Below are 24608 nucleotides of genomic sequence, written 5' to 3'. Positions count from 1 at the left end.
AGATGGGGGCTGGATGACCGGGTTGGCAAAATGCTTGCTGTGCAAGTGTGAGCCCTCCTTGTGGATTCCTTAGAACCCACGTTAGAAAGTCCAGGCACAGCATCGCTGTCTTGTAATCGCAGGGATTGTTGGGGAGCAAAGACAGGCAGGTCCCTGAAGCTCACCTGTTGGTTAGACTCTTTACTTGGCAAAGTTGTGGATTAGCGAGAGACCCTGTCTCGAACAAAAGGTGAACGAGACCTGAGAAATTACACCCATGATTGCCCTCTGACTTCCAGAGGCACAAACAGAAGTGCACCTGCCCACAGGCATACACACCCCAGAAATAGAAACCAATGGTATTTTTGTTGCTGATCTGACAGGTTTTCTTGGGGTGGGTGGTGAGCCCAGGAGGGTGTTCCCCTTGATCTTGTTACTGTAACAAGGAAAGTAATTATGTCCAGAAGCTTGAGAGAGACAAAGAGGCTAATATATCAGGTTTAATTCTCCATGGCTGGGCCAAGCCTGTGCACTTGGGAGGTGGAGGCCAGCCTGGGCTACAGAGAAATTCCAGGACAGCCAGAGCTACATAGTAAGCCCTTGTCTTTAAAGCAACAAACAAATAGACAAACAAACAAAAAAATCTCCATAGCTGGGAGCCCAGTGATAGTCAGTGTCCACACTTGGGAGACAGAGGCAGGAGGATCAGGATTTAAGGCCAGTTTCAGCCACTTAGAAATTCTAAGTCACTCTGGGTTACATGAGACCCTGTCTCAGAGGGGGAAAAAATGACCAAAATATATTGTATGGAAAAAGTTCTTTTTTTCAATAAATAGAAGTGTATCTCAAACTTCAAAATGCTGTTTATGCTTTTGAACACCAACTCCCAATTTTTTAATTTATTTTTTGCAACTTGGGAATTTTATCCGATGGATGTTCCAAAAACAAAACAAAACAAAACAAAACAAAACAAAACAAAAAAACCCTTTTTCCCCTAAGCGTTCTTCCCAACTTTCCAAGTAACTGTTGACTTTCTTTTTATCTTATTTTCAGGGAAGGACCCAGGAAAGAATGTGAATCTTCCTAGATGCCAAGACGTAAAAAAGATCAGTTTCGATTCCTCAGAAGCTATCCTGGGGAAGACCCAACAGACCCGGGGAGCCGGATCCATGCGGCAAACTTCAAAAAATAAGTGAAACAAAATAAATAAAACATTTTGCAGGGCTTGTGGGTTTGTGTGCTTAACACAATCCACACAAGAGCAAACGTGCTTCGATGTGTGTGTGTTGGGGCAAAGGTCCTGCCCCAAACTGAGTCCGGAATCCCTGGCAGTTTCTATCTCTTTTTTCCCCCTACTTCCATACCGTCGCCACTCCCCACTCCCCGCGTGAGTCTTTTCAGTCTCTGGCAGCAGAGCCTACTTAACCAGCTGTGGTTTCCCGAAAGTCAGATGACCTTTTCTCTCCCCTGGCTCTCCGTTCTACCGTCCTGGAAACCATGGCCCCTCTGCTGGCTCTCCTCTGCCTGCTGCAGCTGGGTCCAGGTAGGAGACTGGGAAAGGGGTTATTGGGGCCCTGTGGGCGTGGCAGGTGCTGCCAGGTCCAGTCCAGCAGTCAAAGGGACAACCTCTTCTTGCCCCCCTCTCATCTGGCCTGTTTTTCCTTTTGCCCCGGTCTTTCCCACACCCGCAGGCCTGGCTGCTCTCGCCTGCTCTCAGAATGTCAATATCGCTGGCGGTAATTTCACCCTCAGCCATGGCTGGGCCCCTGGGAGCCTCCTCGTCTACTCCTGCCCTCTGGGCAAGTACCCATCTCCAGCCTGGAGGCGATGCCAGAGCAACGGAGAGTGGCAGACACCAAGATCTAGCTCACTTCCCACCCTGCGATCCTCTCGGATGGTAAAAGCAGTCTGCAAATGTGAGTCCCTTTGGGCTTTGGAGAGTCTGGAGAGTGTCCACCAGTGTCAGCCCAGGGCTTCTTTAGCAGCGGGTTCTCCAGGAAGAGAGAGAGAGAGAGAGAGAGAGAGAGAGAGAGAGAGAGAGAGAGAGAGAGAGAGAGAGAGAGAGAGAGAGAGAGAGAGAGAGACACAGAGAGAGAGAGAGACACAGAGAGAGAGAGAGAGAGACACACACACACAGAGAGAGAGAGAGAGAGAGAGAGAGAGAGAGAGAGAGAGAGAGAGAGAGTCAAAATACTGCTAAAAGCCATGTGTGGTGACTAAGACTTTAAATTCCAGCACTTGGGAGGCCAAGGGAGCCCCGAGGAAGGACGGAGGCAACCTGGTCCATATAGTGAGTTCTAGGCCATCCAGGGTCGTAACTCCAAACAACCAACCCACGCCAACAAAGGCCCCCAGAAAACCACAAAAACCAGATCAATCCATCAAACAAACAACAGAAAAAGTCCACTATCGACTTAGTAAGGACATTTTTTTTTTTTAAAGCTAATATTAACTGTAGGATTGTTTGACCATTCTAAATGGGTGCTGAATGTCCCAGAGCACCCGAGAACCACAAATGTTGTTGGTGAGAGACTGGGGTGACCACAGCCCTTGAGGAGAGGAGCAGCTACTAATGAATGAAGGTGAACAGTTTTACGTTGACCGTATTCAATCAACTGCCTAAAACCGTAATCTTATGCTTCAGTCTACTTTGGAGATTCCTTTGGTGCTGGGAGCAGAAATTAGGGTCTTGGTCTTCCTTGCCCAGCTCTGCTTTTGAGTTCTTTCTCCTTGCCCTTTTTGATTAATGCATTTTTGTTTTGCACCTGCTGACTTAGACCACTGCTTTCAGAAGTGAGCTTTGAACTTACGGTGCAGCTGAGGACGAGTTTGCACTGTTTCTGCCCCTCCCACCTCTTGAGGGCCAGCTTGACAGGCAGGAGCCACTGGGTTTGGCCTTTGGGTTCTTCGAGACAGGCTCATGCTGTAGCCCAGGCTGGCCCAAACTGACAGCAATTGACCCTCTAGTTTCTGCCTCTTGAGTGCTGGGTTTACAGGTGTGCACCACCACACCCAACCTTTCTTTCTTGTGTTTGTGAGACAGGGTCTAGCTATACAGCCTATGTTGGCCTCAAGTTCACTATGTAGCCTAGAGGCCTTTGAACTTCTATGATCCTCCTGCCATAGCTGCCCAAGTGATAGTATTATGGGCTGTCACCACATCAGTCTCTTTCCGTGTTTTCATACCCAGCTGACCTTCTTGGGTCCTAACAGAAGACCCTTCCCCAACACGTAGACTTGGTGTCAGCCACCCACGGCTCTTGTCCAGATTCATTCATATATCCTCTCTCTCTCTCTCTCTCTCTCTCTCTCTCTCTCTCTCTCTCTCTCTCCAGCTGTTCGATGCCCAGCTCCTGCGTCCTTTGAGAATGGCATCTATATCCCTCGACTGGGGTCCTACCCTGTGGGTGGCAACCTGAGCTTCGAGTGTGAGGATGGCTTCACCTTGCGGGGCTCACCTGTGAGGTACTGTCGCCCCAATGGCTTGTGGGATGGAGAGACGGCTGTGTGTGACAATGGGGGTAAGCGTGCTGGGGGATGTGGGGTGGGTGGGCTTGCAGCCCCAGAAGCTTTTGTGGGGACAGAGCTTAGAGTTCTTGGTGGCTCAGTAATATTCCTAGGTTGGGGTAGGTTGAGGCTGTGGGCCACACATCGCTGACTGGCTGGTTTCATATCTGACTCATGGGCTCCACAAACCTTTCAGTTTTGTTTTCTCCTTTCTTCCCCCTCCCTCTGTTTCTTCCCCGCCTTTGAAGCTGAACTGGGCTACCTGAGACCCCATGTTTATAAAAAAAAAGCGGCTCCAGGGGATCCTGGGAGGCCCACTTCTCCCAGGATGGCCTTGAACTCACCTCAGTCTCAGTCTCCGGAGTGCTCAGATTACCAGGCATGAGGCTGGTCAGTCAGCTTCTCTAACTGCTTCCCGACAACACTTAGTATTCCATGAAGTATCACAGACGAGACCCATGAGAGACCAACTTAAAAGGCAGACCCCTGCCCTGCCTTAGCCATGTGTGGCTCTTCCAGAGTCCTGCCTTCCTGACTTCCCTGAACAGTTGCTGAAACCTGGTAACCCTTAAATACTTTCTAGCCCTATGAGTGGTGTTTGGGGAGAAAGGGGCCTCCTAGTATCTCCTGGAGCCACTTTGTTTTATAAAAGCAGGGTCTCAAGTAGCCCAGGCTAGCTTCAAACACAGGCTGACCTTGAACTCTTTCTGATAGTCTCCCCCCTCAGCCACCATAGTACGTATCAGCACGCCCAGCTTTGCTGTCACAAAGAAAGCAGTGTCCCCTAGATAGCAGGACCAACACCTCACCCAGCTACCTGGACAGTGACACCTTACTCATTCCCTTGAGTCTTTCTCAAACTGCTGTTTATTCAAACATAAATATAATTTGTTTTAAATTTGATATATAATCTCCCTGTATTAAAGCGTGCAATTTGTGTGTGAGATGAGCGGGGACCCAGGGTTTAATGTCATCGCTCAGGAGGCAGAGGCAGGTGGATCTCTGAGCCTAAGTCTAGCCTGGTCTATGTAGAGAATTCTAAGCCAGCTAGGGCTACACAATGAGATCCTGCTTCAAAACATTTATTTATTTATTTATTTGTCTGTATGTATATGTGTGTGTATGTGTGTGTATGTGTGTGTATGTATGTGTATGTGCGTGTGTATGTATGTGTGTATATGTGTGTGTACGTGTGTGTATGTATGTGTGTGTATGTGTGTGAATGTGTGTGTATATATGTGTGTGTGTTTGCACGCACTCGCACGAGTACGACAACATGGCTATCTGTGGGTAACTTTCAGGAGTTGGTTCTCTCCTATCATTTGGGCTCCAGCAGGGATGAAATGTAGAGACTCAGGCTTGGCATCAAGTGCCGTTATCTGACAAACCATTTCGTTGGCCCTGAGTAGAGATTTTCATACATGAATCCACCTCTGGAATGGCACCTAGGTCGAGGACGTGCCCACACTGCAGGACACTTTCCCATCTCCTTCCAACTTCCGACAAAGTCTACCTGTTATTTACTTTATTTTATGTATTATTTGCTTATTTATCATGTGTTCTCGGGAGAGGCATGATTATGCTGTGGCAGGGGTATGGAGGTCAGAGGACAACTCAAAGGGCCTGATATCAATGGGACTCAGGTTGTCGGCTTGGTAGGAGCTCTGCCCACTGAGCCGTCTTGCTAGGCTCGTCCTGTTCTTACACTCATACAAATGGAGTCATGTGGGGATGCACACCTTTATATCTGGCTTCCTTTAAATTATTTTTAAGGTCTGTTTATTTATTATATATATATAGCATTCTGCCTGCATATATGCCTGCAACCCAGAAGAGAGCACCAGATCTCATTACAAATGGTTGTGAACCACCATGTGGTTGCTGGGAATTGAACTCAGGACCTCTGGAAGAGCAGCCAGTGTTCCTAACCTTATGGAGAGCTGCCTCTTTGGCCCTTGTCTCCTTTTCCTTCAATCGCCTCTGTCCTTTTGGAAGTAATGGATGTTGTCACGAGAGTCTGTGGTCCTTTTTTTTGGTATTGTGAATGTATTATAAAGTATTATTCATTGTCCTGGTCCTGTTGGGTATTTGAGTGATGTCTGGCTTGGGGCTGTGGAGAGTGGGGCTTCAGGAACCCACTCTCACCGGGCTTCATCCTCCGGAGTAATATGTGGCCAACCTCCGTTTTACTCAAGGTTTCCCCAGTGGGTGATCCAGATGTTTAGCAGTGGTCCAGATGTTGTTTAGCAGAGTTTTCTCTGCTCCACATCACCCTCATATCTGGAATCACCTCTAGGTTGAGAGTTGACTGTTCTTGTGGTGTGTGGCAATTGCCCAGTGGTTGATAAAATGCACTCGATGCCTGGGTCAGGCCTGGGGTGTTCAGTGGGTGGCTGAGGACCTGAACTCTAAGTGCTGTGGGTTACTTAAGGTCTCCAGCACACTCCACTCTGACAGTCCTGGTGACATAGGGGCATAGAAGGAAGAATGTGTCCTGCAGAACAAGGGCGATCAGACTGGCAGACATTTCCAGGTCCTGTTTACCTGTCTTTATTCACTTGCAGCTAGCCACTGCCCCGACCCGGGCATCTCAGTGGGCACAGTTCGGACGGGCTCAAGCTTTGACCTCGGGGACAAGGTCAGTTACCGATGCTCCTCCTCAAATCTGGTATTGACTGGCTCTGCAGAGCGGGAGTGTCAGAGCAGTGGAGTGTGGAGCGGGTCGGAACCCATCTGCCGACGTGAGTACCCTAAATGTCCTCCTAGGCCTCCATGCCCAGGCTGGTCCTGGCTGCCCTTCATGTGACTCTTTCCACAGAGCCATACTCTTATGACTTCCCTGAGGATGTAGCGTCTGCCCTAGGCACCTCCTTCACCAACCTGCTTGGAGCCACCAATCCCATCCAGAAGAGGACAGGTGAGTAAGTATCGGAGAAGGGGCCAGGATGGTGCAGGAGAGAGGCAAGATACCTGGGTGCGGGGAGGCTAGGAGACCCTTGGCAGAACACAGGGTGGGGCTGGGCATCTGATGTCTTGTTTCTTGTTTGCTTCAGAAAATCTGGGCCGTAGGATCCAAATCCAGCGCTCGGGCCACCTGAACCTCTATCTTCTGCTTGATGCTTCTCAGAGTGTGTCAGAAGAAGACTTTGACATCTTCAAGGAGAGCGCCTCACTCATGGTGGACAGGGTCAGAAACCAAGAGCAACGTGGCTTCTCAGCCCCGCTGATTCTCCTCCCTTGCTCAGAGCCCCAGTCAGTCCACTTCCTTCTAGAAGTCTCCCCAGGCCACCAGAACCATGAGTTCAGTGTATAGGATCATATCTTTATGATATAAATGTTTAGGCATACCTACCGTGTAGGAGGCTCTGGGCCCTGTCAGGAGATACCACAGAAGCCAAGTTCAGCCAGGTGTTCTCAGGAATTCATCATCTGCAGCTGTGGTGTCCAAAGAGTTATGGAGATGACCTATGGCGTGTACCAGAAGAATCTGACAACTCCTGTTGAATAATTATAGTTTTTAATCAAGTCAATAATTTCATATCTCAAGCCAGGTATGGTAGAGGCAGGAGGATTTTAGGAGTTCAAGGCCAGCCTCAGACTGCATGAGGCCAAGGAAGGACCTAAGGACTGGGGAAACTGCAGAAGTGGCTCAGTGTGTAAAGGCAGGCGCCCCACAAGCTTCAGTTCAGATCTCCGGAATCTGAATTAAATGTCAGAAGACATAGGTGTGTTTGTAATCCCAGGGGGATGAGAGCCCTCTCCAAAGGGCTGGGAGTAAAGGTGTGGGCCACCACACCCCACCCGACAATTTGAAGAGTTTATATTTAACAATAGGTCATATATATAGTTTTTTTTTCTTCTAGCTATATTGAAATTTTTTTTTTCTGCTGGAAGTTAAACCTAGACTTTTATGCACGCCAAAGACGTGCTCTACCACTGAGCTGCACCGTTAGACACTCGGTGTCTAATTTTGTTTGTTTTGAGACAATTTTTCATGTAGTCCAGAATGACCTTGGTTTTTCTATTTCTTTCCAAGACAGGGTTTCTCTGTAGACCAGGTTGGCCTTGAACTCACAGAGATCTGCCTACCTCTACCTCCTGAGTGCTGGGATTAAAGGCACAAGCCACCAGGGCTGGGCTAATTCATCTCTTCAGCCCTGTCCCAATTTGTATTTTTTAAATATAATTTAATTTTTTTACTTCTTCACTTTTCATCACGAACACTCCTCCACCCCTGGTCACTCCCTCCCACAATCCCTCCTCCACCCCTCCTGGGGGGGGTGGAGGGGGGATGATACCCCATTTGTATTTTAAAGAGAATTTGTATGTGTGTTCTAAAGACTGTCTTAAGTCTCTAACTTCAGTGCTGCCTGCACCTCTCATCAGTAAGTGGCAAGGCTCAGTTCCTTTAAGTGAGATGGGCATGCTGGTCACACCTCACTGAGCAGATGTAGGGCTGAAATGAGGAGGGGTCATCCGGAACACAAGCTCCGCATGGGTCATTCTCTTGGCTTCTTCAAGGCTGGGCTCCTCACTAAGGGTCTTTCCTGTCAGGCTCAGTACAGGCTCTCTGCGCCCCTTGGACCTGCTCTTGTTCAGTCTTGCAGCACCTGCCCCATACCGCTTGTCTCCCGTCTCCCGCCCTCCACAGATCTTTAGCTTTGAGATAAAGGTCAGCGTGGCTATCATCACCTTTGCCTCTCGGCCCAAAACCATCATGTCGATCCTGAGCGACAGATCCCGGAATGTGATGGAGGTGATCGCCAGTCTGGACTCTGTCTGCTACAAAGGTGCCTGTCCCCCACTGGGTGAGGTGGACAGTAGAGGGTGAAGCAAGCCATAGAGAGATCCCAGAGGCGAGGGGCCAGACGAGGGGAGGGGCCAGACGAGGGGAGGAGCCTGAAGAGGGAGGAGCCAGGCGAGGGGAGGAGCCTGAAGAGGGAGGAGCCAGGCGAGGGGAGGAGCCTGAAGATGTGGCTCAGTTGGCAGAGGGTTTGCTTAGCGTATTTCAGGCTCTAGATTCCAACCCCGGTACCCCAAAATCCTCCTGCCCCCATGTCCCAGGTCACCCTTGACTATCTATGAAAATTGAGGCCAGCCTGGACTACATGAGACCCTTTATCAGGAAGAGAGGGAATGAGGGAGGGAGGGAGAGAGAAAGCATTCTCATTTGTTCATTCATAGGGGCAACTGTAGGATTCCAGTTTCCATAGCTCATAGGTTTTTCCACAACACACTGCAAGTCCACGTTCAAATGCACCTGCTGGGCTTAAGCTCCCTGCAGCCCCCTAGCGTGTGGTGTGTTTCTCAAGGCTCAACAGTGAACACTCCCATCTCATTAGCCACTTGCACACTGTGTAAAGCCTGTCTGGGTGCCAGCGAATAGCTGGAAAACCATAAACTCTTCGGACGCTCTATGTTTAAATCTTGGGAACTTGTAGTAGCCTGAGATGGACGTCTATGCAACGAGCATTTCCATTTAATGAATTAACTTTTGAGACAGAGTCTTAGTGTGTAGCCCTGGCTGGCCTGCAGCTTGTTCTGTAGACCAAGTCGGCCTCAGACTCACAGGGATCCCCCTGCCTCTGCCTTCTGAGTGCGGAGATCACAGATGTGAGTCATCATATCTGGTTCTGCAATGAACTTTCTATGGTAGAAAAACCAAAATGTTTGAAAAGACATGCAAAATATCAGGGTTTATTAGAAACTCGGATAGCTCGCGTTTCTGGTGGCCTCTCAGGGTTCCCCATTCCCAGGTGGCAGGCAGAGGGTTTTTGTTTCCAAGAGATTTTTCTTCTGGCACATTCCAGATCACGAAAATGCCTCTGGCACTAACACTTACGAGGCCCTCAACAGCGTCTACTTGATGATGAATAACCAGATGGATCGCCTCGGCAGGGAGACCTCTGCCTGGCAGGAAATCCGCCATGCCATCATCCTTCTGACTGACGGTGGGTGGTAGGCATCTCCCTCTCTGCTGGAGGAGGCTGGCAACAGTGGGCAGACTGCCAGGATAGGTTCTGAACTCTTGTGTTCTGGTTGTCCTTCTGCCATTGTGAGACTCACTACTTAATCTTTGCTTGTTTGTTTTTGAGACAGGGTTTTTCTGTGTACAAGGTTTCTCTGGTCTGAAACTCACTGTGTAGACCAACCCATCCTCAAACTCAGAGAGATCCCCCTGCCTCTGCCTCCTGAGTGCTGGGACTAAAGATGTGTGCTGTGCTCTGTAGCGCAGGCTGACTTTGAACTCACAGTCTTTCTGCTCCAGCATGCTGAGTGGCTGGAATTACAAGCATGCACCGCAACACCCAGCTCATAAACACACACACACACATTCAGATTCACACATATACTCATACACACACACTCACACACTCGCACATACATATACTTACACTCATACAGAATATATACTTGCACACACACTCACATACATACACTCACACACTCTCATACAACACACACATACACTCACAACACACACATACAATCATACTCATGTACACACACACTCACACATACATATACTTATACTCTCATACACCCACCCACACATACACTTGCACACACATTCACTCACACGTGCACACATACATACACTCACACACATACACTCACACACATACATATACTCACACTCACACATACACATACATACTGACACCCATACACTTTCTCAGACACACTCACACATACTTACACTCATACACACACATATACTTGCACACACACTCACATACATACACTCACACTTACACTCTCACACAACACACACATACACTCACAACACACACATACAATCATACTCATGTACACACACACTCACACATACATATACTCATACTCTCATACACTCACCCACACATACACTTGCACACACACTCACTCACACGTGCACACATACTCACACATACATACACTCACACACATACATACACTCACACTCACACATACATACACATACATACTGACACCCATACACTTTCTCAGACACACTCACACATACACGCACTCACTCACATACATACACTCATACACACACATACATACACACATGCACATACATACTCACCGACACTCATACAGTCTCTCAGACATACTCATCCACACACACTCACGCACATATTCTATTTTTCCACAGTCATCGTATGTATGTATGGCTACAGTGTGCATGTCAGTACATGCATACAGTGTAATGATATGTTTACAGTAGCCTGTGACCTGAGTGTTGACACGTCTTCACTTCAGTCATTCACGTTTCCTTGTGCTGGAGGCACTTAAAACTCTCTAGCATGATTCTGAAGTAGCCAGCTACTTGTTGCTAACCTTGGCCACTGTGCTGGGCTACGTGACATCAGAACCCTGCAGTGTATATTCTTCGAAGCTGTGTCGCTGTCCTGGTGCAGGGCCATCTGACCCTTTTCTGTGTTTTTCTATTTTTTAGCATGTGTGCTGTGGAGGCACACACACATACACACACCCAGGTTGTTTTGATACTGTCTCATCCAGTACCCCCCTCATACTGGCTTTGAACTCCTGACCTTCCCCTCCTAGCTATCCTCATCCCTCCCCCATCCTACTTAAGCAGAGCTTAATGATTATGGGAACAGTAACAGCTGCTTTCTTGCCTTACACAGTTTTTTTATTTTTATTTTTTTTTGGGGGGGTGTTGTTTTTGATTTTTAAAACAGTATATGTAGAGCAGCCTGGCCTCAAACTTAGAGATCCACCTACCTCTGCCTCCTAAATGCTGAGATTAAAGGCATGCGACACCACCACCCAGCTGCCTTACCCAAGTTTTATGGAAAACCACTTGAGTGGTTTTCACATTGAGGTTCTATGACTTTAAAATGTCTATGCCTGCCTGGTGACCTTGATGAGTCTGGGAGATGGGGCTGCTCTGGGCGTGGATGGAAGGGGTCACCTGGAGTGGATCTCACCTCCTTGATTTGGTCTTGGTGTGGATCCTGCAGGGTGCAGCTCTCTGTTTTTAAATAAGGATAGCCACATTTCCTGGGATTTCCTGAGAATCAAACCAGGAAAAGTATGGGAAGCCTGCATCCTGATGTGGTGGTGCACACCTGTAATCCTAGCAGCTGGGGAGGGGAGTGGGGAAGGAGGATTGGGAGTTCAAGGCCAGCATTGTCAACACTGCAAGTTGGAGGTCAGCCTTAATTATAAGAGACCTTGTCTGAAAAACCCCAAACCAGCTGGGTGTGGTGTGATGACACTTATTTAATCTCAGCACTCTGGAAGCAGAGAGGCAGATTTCCACCAGTAAAAGGGCAGCCTGGTCTGTATACCAAGTTCTAGGCCAGTCAAGGCTACATAGTGAGAGTTTGTCTCAAAAACTAAACCTAGATAAACAAATAGATAAATGAACTAAGTAAACAACTAAGCAAACACGCCGAATCCACCTCTCCCTTAGGAAGCTCCTTGTCCAGTGTCTGGAACAAAGAATGTTTTAGTAATTGTCTTTTCATTTTATTTAAAATACCTTTGAATTTGTGTGTGTGTGTGTGTGTGTGTGTGTGTGTGTGTGTTTGTGTGTGTGTGTCAGGAGCCACCTAGGAAAGGCTAAAGCTAGCAGGTGATTTACCTGGAGGTGACCCACCTTTTTGCCTGGCCTAAGATGGGTGAGTTTGTAGAGGCAAGGTCTCAAGAGACCTCATTGCTGATATGTCTTTCCTGCAACTGTCACATAGCCTAAGGACTCCTGGGCATTAACCCACCGTATTGACCACATTTCCTGCAGATCAGCATAAAGATGAACTTCCATGAATTAACACTGTTTAGATAAATTAATGATTTTTATAGAATTCCTGATTTAATTCAAACAATCTTAAGTTTTAAAAGATGGTCTTAGTTGCTTTGCTAAAAAAAAAAAAGATGTCATAAAGTTAGAATCAAGAATAGAATGTGCCCACTCCTCATAGAATAGTAAGTAAAGGCTGCATAATAAGGAACACAATGAACTTTCATAATTACACCAAAAGAGAAATAGGCTTGGGACACATTTGTGATCAAAGAAGAACATTCATTCCAGGTCAGGTCCAAGGATGAGGCCACAGGTGTGCACTATGACAAAGCAAGGCCATGTGAAACTGTGGCTCTGAACTTATACTGAGCTTATGGAATGAGAGGCTGCTTTGTACTCACTACTGACATTCTCCTATAACTCCCATTTTGTATAAAATTTTATTTCTGAAGTAATTTTCTAAACAACTTTTGTCTAAGAAGGAATAAAAAAGACCAGAGAAAGATAAAGTGGTTGGCTTGGGGGGGGGGCTCTCTTATCCATCCATCCACCAAATGTATGTCTGTTGGTCTGTGTGTAGGTATTCATGAATCCTTGCAGAGTAGATGAGACAGGTGGTTGAGCACAGCCAGAATGTATGTGTGTATGAATGGCTATGTGTCTGTGTGCATTATCTATCTAAATGAATTTATTTCTTTCCTTTTCTTTTCTCTCCGGTTCACAAAGAGTTAATGAGCTTGGCCAAGGAGAGGCCCCAGAAGGGAACACTAGCAATAAATCCTTGGGGGGGGGAGAGGAGGGGATCCTTGACCTAATCCCTCCCTGCTATACAGCAAGAGTTAACTACCAGAAACCAGAGGCCTTAGAAGAGCAAAGAGTTTAAGAAAGGTAAACATTACCAAAAGTTAGTTACTTTTGCCCCAACAATTGCAACTTCTCTCACCACAACCGCCAATGCCCCCACTGCTGTCTTCTAGACCTGGAAACCCTACTGATGCTGGGAAGGTCACTGGTATGTACGTATATGGCATACACCCTGAAATTACACAATATCACAAACACACACACACATACACACATACACACACACACACATGTGCACACTCCAAATTTTCATTATCCACTCATCTTCTGATGGACAAGAAAGTTGATTCCCATTCTTTGCTCAATAACCACAGGGTAATAATATATTTACAGTAGGGTGTGGAGTTGTCTCCATATATGCCCAGGAGTAAATTAGCAGGGTTATGTAGCCATTGTATTTCTAATTTGCTGAGGAATGATTTCCACAATGGCTGTATTAACTTGTAGCACCCCAACAGTGAATAGGGTCCTCTGTGTCCACAGCCTCCCCATCATTTGTTGTCAGATTGTTGATGACAGACATTCTGACTGGGGTGGGGTGCTATCTCAAAGTAGTTTTACTTTGCATTTCCCTGATGAGCAGGGATAGTGAACTCCTTTAAGAATAGTTATAGGCCATTGTGTCTCCTTTTTGAAAAACTGTCTATTCAGTTAATTTGCCCGTTTATTGACTGGGCAAAGAAGTTTTATTCCTTTAATATTTAATTTCTCTAATTCGTTGTAAACTCTGCGTGTTAGCATCTGTCTGCGGTCTGTCTGGTCAGGGCTTTCTCCACTCCGTGGGCTGTGCAGACAACTCTGCGTGTTAGCATCTGTCTGCGGTCTGCCTGGTCAGGGCTTTCTCCACTCCGTGGGCTATGCACTCTTCTTACTGTTTCCTTAGCTCTACAGAAACTTTTGTTCTCGTGTGGTCATTTTGTTTTGCCTGCACATATGTATGTGGATTGCATGTGAGTCTAGTGACCTTGGAGGTCAGGATAGGGCCTTGGGTGTTCTGGGAATGGAGTTCTAGACAGTTGTGAGCCACCATATAAGTGCTGGGAACTGAACCCGGGTCCTCTGGAAGAGCAACAAGTGCTCTTACCCACCGAGCCATCTCTCCAGTCCAAATCACTGTGTTTTGAAATGACTGCATGTTCCTCGTATTTCCAGGGATGTGCAGGATTCTGAATTCAACTCAGATGGATCATTATTTCCCTTCTCTGTTCTAGGAAAGTCCAACATGGGGGGCTCCCCCAAGCCAGTAATCGACAACATCAGAGAGATCCTGGACATCAGGCGGAACAGAAATGACTACCTGGGTGAGGCTCTGCCCTATCCAGGCCCTATAGGCAGGGAATAGGAGTGAGATCCTTGGTCACAGGGCTCAATGTGACCTAGCTCTGGCCCTGAGCCATGAGGGTTTTCCCATAGCTCTGCATGATTGTATCTGAGTATCACCTTGAAGGGCTGGGTACCAAACTGGCTGGTCCTTATTCTGGCTCCATCTCCAGAGGCTGCGGCTGTGGGCCGCATCTTCCTCTGTGAGAAAGTCAGCAGTGAGCCTGCTTCACAGGCAGGTAGGGATGGATGGAGAAAGTCAGCAGTGAGCCTGCTTCACAGGCAAGTAGGACGGATGCTTAGGGAAATGTGAGTTGGTGCAGAGAACCACTCAGTACTGTCCACCGCTGCTGTCTACGTCACTATCACCTCACATTTCAGGAACCTGCAGGAAGAACCAGCCTGGGTTCCTGGTAGGGACTGTCCCTCTGCTGTCCCTTCCGCAGTAGGCAGCAAGGTGAAGTGTTGGCAGGCAAAGCTGCTGAAGGAACAAATAATTCTTCAGGGTTAGGGTGACCGAAAACAATTAAAATTCTTTTTTCTTGGTTTCTGAGACAAGGTCTTGCTACGTAGAGGCCTGGTGGTTGCAGGGTCCTGGGCTTGTAGCCACAGAAGCCCAGTCTTCACCTCTGTGGTCACCCGCAGCTTTTTTTGTTTGGTTTCTACAGTGTCCAGCTAGCTGTGTTTGGGTTAAAATTTCCTATGTATTTATTGCAGTGTCTCCCAGCCAAGCACTCCGCCACTGAGCTGTAACCCCAGGCCTCTGCCCTTTTGTTATAGACATTTATTTTTTTTATCTATGTGTCTGTGTGTGTCTGTCTGCATGCATGCCTTTGGAGGACAGAGAAGGATATCACCTCCCCTGGAGCTGGAGTTTTAGGCAATGGGTGCTGGAGACTGAACTCTGGTCCCCTGGTAGGGCAGCAAGCACTCTTGATCACTGAGCATCCATTCGAGCCCTCTTTTGTTTTATTTTTGGGATGGGCCCAGGCTGGCCTCCCACTCACTAGGTAGCCTAGGCTGATCTTCCAGACTCCACCTTCTGAGTGCTAGTTAATTAACACAAGGCAAAAGACCCTGGAGGCCAATGCCTTTAACCTCAGCACTTGAGAGGCAGAGGTGGGCAGATCTCTGTGAGTTCAAGGCCAGCCTGGTCTACAGAGTAAGTTCTAAGACAGCCACAGCTACACAGAGACACTGTCTCCAAAAGAAAAACAAAAAGACCCTACTTCTAATTCAGGTCACATCCACAATAGAATAGAACGTCTGAGCACACACAGTTCTACCCGTGTAAGCAATACAGAAGGTAAACAAGGCAGCCCTTTAGCATTCAAGCGGTGACATGATGTGAAGCCAAGTGGGGATGGAATTAGAGGGTCTGGGACATTGCAGCTCTAGAAGACCTTGCTGAAGAAGACCTGTGTGGGCATCTGGGGGAGAGCACCCCAGCCAGAGGTGCAGCTGGAGCAGAGGCCTGAGGAGGGAATGTACCGGTTTGAGAAACTTCTAGGAGGCTGTGGGTGGCTGGGCGGCAGTAGGAGAGGAAGGAAGACGGGGTGAGGGAGATGGAGACCATCTAACCTGGCCTTTGTTGGCTTGCTGAGTACAAGTACCTGCCCCACGTTTTGGGTAGCCTCTCAGTCACAGGCTCTGGTGATTTCCCTCCTTCCCACCAGACATTTATGCGATTGGGGTGGGCAAGCTGGATGTGGATTGGAAAGAACTGAACGAGCTTGGATCCAAGAAGGATGGAGAGAGGCACGCCTTCATCTTGCAGGATGCAAAGGCTGTGCAACAGGTCTTTGAGCACATGCTGGGTGAGTAAACTCTGTCTTCCCTGCAGAAGAGAGCATAGTGGGGACTCAGATGGGGGCTCATGGTGGCGGCCTTGACCAGTGGCCCTCACCCACTTCTTTCCCCATCTGGTCTTCGCCATAGATGTCTCTAAGCTCACAGATACCATCTGTGGGGTAGGGAACATGTCTGTCAATGCCTCTGACCAGGAGAGGACACCTTGGCAAGTCACCTTTAAGGTATCAGGAAGGAGGGGCAGGGCTTGGACCACAGAGATAAAAACAGCCAGGCACAGCAAACCCAGATTATTATCTCTTCCTTGCAGCCCAAAAGCAAGGAGACTTGCCAGGGATCGCTCATCTCTGACCAGTGGGTGCTGACAGCAGCTCACTGTTTCCATGACACTCAGATGGAAGACAGCCACCTGTGGAGGGTCAGTGTGGGTAAGTCAGGGGCTGCAGGAGATCCCTCACCACAAGACCAGAGTCACCACTGTCTCTCCTCGGCCTTTGGTCCAGTCTAATCCACTGTTGTTTCCAGGGGATCCCACCTCTCAGCACGGCAAAGAATTCCTTGTGGAGAAAGTGTTAATTGCCCCAGGGTTTAATGTCCATGCAAAGCAGAACCTGAACATCTCAGAGTTCTACGCTGATGACATTGCTTTGATGAAGCTATCTCAGAAAGTGAAAATGTCTACCCATGCCAGGTGCCTGAACCCAGCTGGGAGGGTACCGCTACAGAGGACAGTGCTCTGGAAGGCACCAGAGGAGACACTGTCTGACACTCGCCTCTCTCCCCAGGCCCATCTGCCTTCCTTGCACTGTGGGGGCCAACATGGCTCTGCGGAGATCCCCAGGTAGTACCTGTAAAGACCATGGTGAGTGCTGGAGGCTTAAGGTTCTTGGTGAGTTGCAGCCAGAGCTTGCAGGTACCAGCAGGGACGGGGCTGCAGTTCTCAAGCTGGATACATCAGCTCTGGGTAAAGAAACCTGTATTAATCCCCCCCTTCTCCCCATTGGCAGAGACAGAACTTCTGTCACAGCAGAAAGTTCCTGCACATTTTGTAGCTTTGAACGGGAACAGGCTGAACATCAACCTCAGGACAGGACCCGAGGTGAGAGCTCAGTAAGGGATGCTGGGATACTCTGGGGGCAGCTCCCAGAAAGTCCAGCCCTCCCTGGAATCTCCTCAATTCTCGGACCTTACTGGTCTAAAGTCTCCTGGGATGTCCCCATTCTTCTCTCCTATGTCCCACACTGCAGTGGACAAGCTGTCTCAAGGCAGTCTCCCAAAACAAGCACATCTTCCCGGGCTTGACAAACATTAGCGAGGTGGTGACAGACCAGTTCCTGTGCAGCGGGATGGAGAAGGAGGAGGACAACCCTTGTAAAGGTCAGTCCCATCCTGGACTTCCAGGGAGAAGGGTATGGTGTCCTTGTGGTTAGCAAGCACTCTGAATACTAGTGTGCTGTCCTGGACAATACTGTCTTTTCTTTCCCTGCAGGAGAATCTGGGGGAGCGGTTTTCCTTGAGCGGAGATACAGGTTTTTCCAGGTGAGAAGCAGGCTCTGGAGGGGGGACTCCCTGCCAGGGTACAAGTCCTTCTTGCTGGGGGCAGGTGGGAAGCCTCTGAGAGGAACCAGAGAGGTCGAGGCTTGGAGTGGGGCTGCCACTATCTCCATCCTGTTGTCTCTTCCCTCCAGGTGGGCCTGGTGAGTTGGGGTCTTTTTGACCCTTGTCATGGTTCCTCCAACAAAAACTCCCGCAGGAAACCTCCACACGGTATTCTGCCGAGGGACTTCCACATTAATCTCTTCCGCCTGCAGCCCTGGCTGAGGCAGCACCTGGATGGTGTCCTGAACTTTTTGCCTCTTTAACATGGTTGCTGACTCTCATCTTCCCTCCTGTCCACTACCTCTGAGTGTTCTCACTCCTGGGTACATAAATCCTGGGCCCCAGGTACCCAGAGACAGTGGCAAAAGCTATGGAATCCCCAGGGTTGTGCCAGGCCCACTGTGCTACCCTCGAAGCAAGTCTCTAGCGTGGATGACCCATGCTCCTTTCGCTTTCACAGGGAATTTCCAAGTTGTGAAATTAATAAAAACCAATGATTTCCACATCGTGTCTGTCTGTCTGTCTGTCTATGTCGATTCCAGGAAGGTCAGAGACCCTGCTGCACAAACAGTGGCTGGACTCTGCCCCATCACATAGTCCATGGAAAAACTGGTCTCTAAGTGGGGGGTAGTGGTGGTGGTGGTCTGGGCTTGTTAGGAGGGTCTGGAGGCTAAGAGGGAGCCCTGAAAGGGAAGTTCTGGCCCTTGGTCAGTAAAGGGTGGGGCTCTCATAGTTTCTGTTTCCTCAGTTGGCAGCTCAGCAGGGGCCCTCCTTCATGAATGTTCTGGGAAGCAGCAACTATGCAGGGTAGGCTGGCCAGGCTGCAGGTGCCAGAGCAGATTGCGTAAAAGGTTGGGGGGGGGGTGGAGGGAAAAGGGGTGTAGCCAGATACGGCATTGGAGTTTCAGTTTGGACAGCAAGTCAAGTAGGCACCCAGAGTGAACTGGAGAGAGCTTTTGGGCATTGGCTTCTCTTGAGCTTTCCATGACAATGGAGAGTCCCCAGCTCTGCCTAGTCCTCTTGGTCATAGGCCTCTCCTCTGGAGGTAAGCAAAGGACACCCCATCCTCTTTTTGTCCCCAACATCTCTGTCTTTGGCCTTCTGGGGCCAGGCTTCATCAGCCTTTCTCCTCAGGTGTGAACACAACTCCAGTGCTTGAGGCCCAGCCCCAGGTCTCCTGCTCTCTGGAGGGAGTAGAGATCAAAGGTGGCTCCTTTCAACTTCTCCAAGATGGTCAGGCCCTGGAGTACCTATGTCCCTCTGGCTTCTACCCATATCCTGTGCAGACTCGAACCTGCAGATCCACAGGCTCCTGGAGCATCCTGCAGACCCAAGACCAAAAGATTGTCAAGAAGGCAGAATGTAGAGGTTGGAGGCTTGGGAGTGTGGGCAGTGGGTGGCTAGGCAGAGCACATGGAGGCTGTCCAGTGCTTGGTAAGATGAGAGCTGTGGGACTGGCAGTCTGACCTGTATGCTGGCTGAGCATGGGCACATCTCTGGGGGTGCGTGTGAGAAGGCTTTCCTCAGGCAGTGGAAATGATACTGGGAAAGGGCACCAAGAAATGTACTTCAATTGGTAGAGTGTTTGCCTACCATGCACAAGGCAGTACTGCATGAAGCAGGCGTGCTATGTGCCTGCAATCCTAACACTCAGGACATAGGGGCAGGAGGGGAAGCTCAATCACCTTCAGCTTCATAGCCAGTTTGAAGCCAGCCTGGGCTACATGAGACCTTGCCTCAGAACAAAACAAAACAATCCCACAAGAAGAGGGGACAGTAGGGTTGAGGGGACTGGGCAGGTACTGTTTCTTAGTGACAGGATTTCTAAGACCAGGAAGGACTTAAAAACAGCACTCGGTGACTTTTATCTGTCTTCCCTAAAGCAATACGTTGCCCACGACCACAGGACTTTGAAAATGGGGAGTTCTGGCCCCGGTCTCCCTACTACAACCTGAGTGACCAGATTTCTTTCCAATGCTATGATGGTTACGTTCTCCGGGGCTCTGCTAATCGCACCTGCCAAGAGAATGGCCGGTGGGATGGGCAGACAGCAATCTGTGATGATGGAGGTGAGAACCAGGTCACCCCTGACTTTACCCTCTGCTGGAGGGCTTCACTCTGGGAATGCACAGACACTCAAATTGTCTTCATGTCTCTGCAGCGGGATACTGTCCCAACCCGGGTATTCCTATTGGGACAAGGAAGGTGGGTAGCCAATACCGCCTTGAAGATACGGTTACTTACTACTGCAGTCGGGGACTTGTCCTGCGTGGCTCCCAGCAGCGAAGGTGCCAAGAAGGTGGCTCATGGAGTGGGACAGAGCCTTCCTGCCAAGGTGATCCTTGACCTGTTCCCTGGGTCAGCTCTTGCCCTGTTGGCTCCATACTAGGAGTTTCTCGTCCTGGAATCCCATCACCCTGTCAGTGAGTCCTCAGTACTCCAGACATCTGACCTACTCTCTGACCATCCCTAGATTCCTTCATGTATGACAGCCCTCAAGAGGTGGCCGAAGCATTCCTATCCTCCCTGACAGAGACCATCGAAGGAGCTGATGCAGAGGATGGGCACAGACCAGGTTTGAATACAAGGAAGGAGGCTGAGCAGGAAGCCCGGGGAAGGATGGGTGGTCTGTCAGGCACTGTGGATGCCAGAAGCTGAGTCTCTGCTGGTACCTAGGGGAACAGCAGAAGAGGAAGATTGTCCTGGATCCCTCGGGCTCCATGAATATCTACCTGGTGCTGGATGGATCTGACAGCATCGGGGCTAGCAACTTCACAGGGGCCAAGCGCTGTCTCACCAACTTGATTGAGAAGGTAGAACAGAGCTTCCTTCCTTTGAAATGAGGGACCCTATCTGGACCTCACTGCCCTTATAAGACTGGTTTCTTGTGTCCCCAGATCCTCTGGGTCCAGGTCCTGTTGTCCTCCAGGCCCCTCCCTGTCTCAATAGGAGTGTTGACTACCCATCACACTGTTCTTTTAACACAATGGCCTCTTGCTCATGCACAGGTGGCAAGTTATGGCGTGAGGCCAAGATACGGTCTAGTGACATATGCCACAGTCCCCAAAGTCTTGGTCAGAGTGTCTGATGAGAAGAGTAGTGATGCCGACTGGGTCACAGAGAAGCTCAACCAAATCAGTTATGAAGGTCAGAGGTCAGGGAAGGGAAAGCTGGGAGGTGCACCTTGGGAATGTGGTGGTCAGAGGCTTGGGGTTCTTCTAGAGAAAGTAGATAGACTACTATTGGTTAGAGGTTGAACAAAAGTGTCCTTGGGCAGTGGAGACTGCTGGGAGAGCCAAGGGCAAGTGGGTGACAACCCAAAAGTTAAACATTGTCTGGACTTGGTGGCACAAGCCTTTAATCACAACATCCAAAAAGCAAGCGGATCTTTGTGAGTTCAAGACCTGCATGGTCTATATAGTAAAAGTTAAAGAATGTGGGATCTCAGTTGTCATAGACTTCTGAGGTGCAATCGTGGCTTGGAAGATAAGGTCAGTGACCTTTTGTCTATAGACCACAAGCTGAAGTCAGGGACCAACACCAAGAAGGCTCTCCAGGCTGTGTACAGCATGATGAGCTGGGCAGAGGCCCCGCCTGAAGGCTGGAATCGAACCCGCCATGTCATCATCATTATGACTGATGGTGAGTCCTTTCTCCCACCCCAGCATCCTCCCATGTGCTTGTGTCTCCAGCCAGAGTGTGTCTTCCTTGACCCACTTTCATGAGCCTCATGTTTCCCGCAGGCTTGTACAACATGGGTGGAGACCCTGTCACTGTCATTAAAGACATCCGAGACTTGCTGGAAATCGGCAAGGATCGCAAAAATCCCCGAGAGGATTATCTGGGTAAGTGGCCCACTTGGGATCCAGCACCCTCAAACCCTCACCCCTCAGGGCCTGGACTCTCACCCTCTCCCTCTCTCGGTCAGATGTGTATGTGTTCGGGGTCGGGCCTCTGGTGGATTATGCGAACATCAATGCCTTGGCTTCCAAAAAGAACAATGAGCGGCATGTGTTTAAAGTCAAGGATATGGAAAACCTGGAGGATGTTTTCTTCCAAATGATTGGTAGGAAGACTCAAGGGTGTGTGAGGGGAAGATGCAGACTGAGGTTGCCAACTTCTCTCACTCCAAAGCCCTCAAACCTGGAAGGAAGGCTCACCCTCTACCCCATCATGCCTCCCCCAGGTCTATTCTTATTTCTTGATTTCTCATAATCACAGAACTCTGATGGCTTATTTTACAGATGTGGAAACTGAGGCCTAGCACAGCAAGTCAGCACCTAAGACCGTGGCTAACATGCCCAGTTCTCAGATCTCCTGGTCAATCTGTGGGGGTTCTTCATCTCATACACAAACCCTCCCCTCCCCTGCTCGCCCCTCTTCTCCCTTCTGGGCCTCTGCTGCCTACAGACACACAGGGATCCAACAAAGGTTTCTACAGTGACTTGAGGTTTCAGTATTCTTTCCCTGACAGATGAAACCAAATCTCTGAGTGTCTGTGGCATGGTGTGGGAGCATCAGGATGGCAACGATTATCACAAGCAACCATGGCATGCCAAGATCTCAGTCACTGTAAGCACTCAAGCAGTGGGGACTTGTGGGAAGGAAGGGCAGGAGAAATGTCTACATTAGCTGTAATCCTGGCTGTTCAGGAAGCCAAGGCAGGGTAGAGATTCATGGCCTGCTTGGTCTACAGTGAGTTCAAGGTCAATACAATGACATAGGAAACTGCCCGAAAATGGAAAAGGAAGCTGAGTGTGGGGCGCATATGTGGCATGGGACACATACATGCTGGTACCCTGGCACTTTGGATAGCAGGGCTGCCTTGAGTCTGAGGTTAGTCTGGCTGCACAGTAAAGTTGTGCAGAAGTGAAGAAGAGAAGAAAGCTGTGGCTAGACTGCTCACCTAGCATGTACACAGCAGCCGTCAGCAGCACGCACACACCAAGGTTAATCTGCACTGGCTTCCTAGCGCCCTCTGAAAGGACATGAGAACTGTGTGGGGGCCGTGGTGTCTGAGTACTTCGTGCTGACAGCAGCGCACTGCTTCACTGTGGAAGATCAGAAACATTCCATCAAGGTCAGCGTGGGTAAGGATGCAGTCAAGACTCTGACCTCCAGGCCCATCTTCAGGAAGCACTGACAGGTTATGACCTGTAGCTCACCTGTTCTTAGCACAGCCCCTCCCTTAAACCCTGACCAGTCAAGGATGGGGAAACAGAACCCAAAAGATGAGATGGGGCCAGAAGCAGGGGTCTGCTTACAAAATCATGGTACCATTCTCCTCCTCTCAGGGGGGAAGAGGCGGGACCTGGAGATTGAAGAGGTCCTGTTCCACCCCAATTACAATATTAATGGGAAAAAGGCAGAAGGAATCCCAGAGTTCTACGACTATGATGTGGCCCTAATCAAGCTCAAGACAAAACTGAACTATGACCAGACTCTCAGGTGAGCGAGACTGCATCTCAGAAAAGCTAGGGAAGGTGGGCTGGAGGCACTGGGCAGAGCAGGCTATGTTTCCTCACCGTACCTGTCTCTGTAGGCCCATCTGTCTCCCCTGCACGGAGGGAACCACACGAGCCTTGCGGCTTCCTCAGACAGCCACCTGCAAGCAGCACAGTAAGGCATAGTCTGGGATAAGACAAGGATGAGACTTGCAAGACCAAGGGGTCACAAGAGGGAGTTCCAAGTATCAAACTGATCAGCTCAAGGCCTAGCACCTAAGGGCCCAAGGGATATCTGCTGGGTGAGAAGCAAGCTTTCAGCTGCCATGACGCTATTACTTTTCCAGAGGAAGAGCTGCTTCCTATGAAGGACGTCAAAGCTCTGTTTGTATCTGAGGAAGGGAAGAAGCTGACCCGGAAGGAGGTGTACATCAAGAATGGGGACAAGGTGAGAAGAGGATCCTGGAGAGGGTCACAGAGGCCTCATTCCTTCCTGAGCTAGCTTTGTTTACCACACCTTTGTGGCCTACAGAAAGCCAGTTGTGAGAGAGATGCTACCAAGGCCCGAGGCTATGAGAAGGTCAAAGATGCCTCTGAGGTTGTCACCCCCAGGTTCCTCTGCACAGGAGGGGTGGATCCCTATGCTGACCCCAATACATGCAAAGGTGAGGTGGCTCTCTGGTGATGCTGCAAGCTGCAAGCCCACAGGCCCAGTATCTTTCCCTACAGCTTCTTTCTTCTACAGGAGATTCCGGGGGCCCTCTCATTGTTCACAAGAGAAGTCGCTTCATTCAAGTGAGTGATCCCTTTTCTAGTCCACTGGGGAAATGCCCAGGGGTCACAGAAGGCAAGCTTGATTCACATGGCTGGAAAAGGTGGCAGAACAGGGCCCACCTCATCTGACAGCTATGTTCTTAACTGGTCAGGGAAAGTCAAGTGTTTGGTTATGTGAACCATAGAAGACAGGGGAGCTGGACTCCCAGTGCACTTCTTTAGGCCAGCTTGGAAGCTTTCTGGGATTATGAAGTGTCAAGTGACCCATGGCATGCCCTTATCTACACAGGTTGGTGTCATCAGCTGGGGAGTAGTGGATGTCTGCAAAGACCTCCAGAGGCGGCAACGGCTAATACCCTCTTATGCCCGGGACTTCCACGTCAATGTCTTCCAGGTGCTGCCCTGGCTAAAGGAGAAGCTCAAAGATGAGGATTTGGGTTTCCTATAAAGAGCTTCCTCCTGGGAGGGGGTGAGGACAAATTAAAGCAGCTACAATAAAAAGTGTGTTCCACATCTTTTTGGGGTAAGGGAGCGGGGCGTGCACTGGTTAACAT

At 49.3% G+C, this 24608-nt stretch overlaps 1 protein-coding gene and 1 long non-coding RNA gene across 5 annotated transcripts; one reads left to right on the top strand and one right to left on the bottom strand.

Annotated features, from left to right (window-relative positions):
- Nucleotides 1-1310: 1310 nt before the first annotated feature.
- Nucleotides 1311-24555, top strand: Cfb (complement factor B). Of its 4 annotated transcripts, XM_076916720.1 has the most exons (33): nucleotides 1336-1522; nucleotides 1671-1895; nucleotides 3315-3500; nucleotides 6051-6227; nucleotides 6305-6403; nucleotides 6540-6673; nucleotides 8138-8276; nucleotides 9297-9437; nucleotides 14320-14409; nucleotides 16105-16245; nucleotides 16367-16461; nucleotides 16548-16665; nucleotides 16763-16928; nucleotides 17023-17099; nucleotides 17245-17336; nucleotides 17485-17614; nucleotides 17926-17934; nucleotides 19720-19905; nucleotides 19998-20171; nucleotides 20310-20411; nucleotides 20513-20649; nucleotides 20845-20983; nucleotides 21350-21478; nucleotides 21580-21681; nucleotides 21765-21902; nucleotides 22311-22408; nucleotides 22809-22926; nucleotides 23131-23284; nucleotides 23379-23455; nucleotides 23628-23728; nucleotides 23813-23945; nucleotides 24026-24075; nucleotides 24344-24555. In XM_076916720.1, exons 1-33 carry the CDS (start codon nucleotides 1477-1479, stop codon nucleotides 24500-24502), a joined length of 4062 nt encoding a protein of 1353 aa, XP_076772835.1. In that variant the 5' UTR covers nucleotides 1336-1476; the 3' UTR covers nucleotides 24503-24555. The 4 variants fall into 4 exon arrangements, with proteins under 4 accessions (XP_034379879.1, XP_076772835.1, XP_034379877.1 ...); XM_034523988.3 differs by lacking the exons at nucleotides 19720-19905; nucleotides 19998-20171; nucleotides 20310-20411; ... (11 more) ...; nucleotides 24026-24075; nucleotides 24344-24555 and adding an exon at nucleotides 17727-17776 and having other exon boundaries at nucleotides 1311-1522; nucleotides 17926-18339; XM_034523986.2 differs by lacking the exons at nucleotides 1336-1522; nucleotides 1671-1895; nucleotides 3315-3500; ... (12 more) ...; nucleotides 17485-17614; nucleotides 17926-17934 and adding exons at nucleotides 18725-18881; nucleotides 18971-19204.
- Nucleotides 15322-16796, bottom strand: LOC143435213 (uncharacterized). Its single transcript, XR_013105322.1, has 2 exons — nucleotides 16696-16796; nucleotides 15322-16265 (listed from the first exon to the last, which is right to left on the bottom strand). It is a non-coding gene; the product is annotated as an uncharacterized LOC143435213 (long non-coding RNA).
- Nucleotides 24556-24608: the final 53 nt, after the last annotated feature.

The sequence above is a fragment of the Arvicanthis niloticus genome, chromosome 20 (genome assembly GCF_011762505.2).
Source record: "Arvicanthis niloticus isolate mArvNil1 chromosome 20, mArvNil1.pat.X, whole genome shotgun sequence".
NCBI lineage: Eukaryota > Metazoa > Chordata > Mammalia > Rodentia > Muridae > Arvicanthis > Arvicanthis niloticus.
Note: the sequence above shows the minus strand (reverse complement) of the source record. Positions and strands in the feature narration are given on the sequence as shown.

What these genes read in the sequence shown, in the direction of transcription:
- Cfb (XM_076916720.1), top strand. Translation starts at nt 1,477, where the DNA reads ATGGCCCCTCTGCTGGCTCTCCTCTGCCTGCTGCAGCTGGGTCCAG. An exon ending in GGACTCTGTCTGCTACAAAG is followed by an intron (nt 8,277 to 9,296) that starts GTGCCTGTCCCC and finishes GGCACATTCCAG; the next exon opens with ATCACGAAAATGCCTCTGGC. An exon ending in ACATCAAGAATGGGGACAAG is followed by an intron (nt 23,729 to 23,812) that starts GTGAGAAGAGGA and finishes TGTGGCCTACAG; the next exon opens with AAAGCCAGTTGTGAGAGAGA.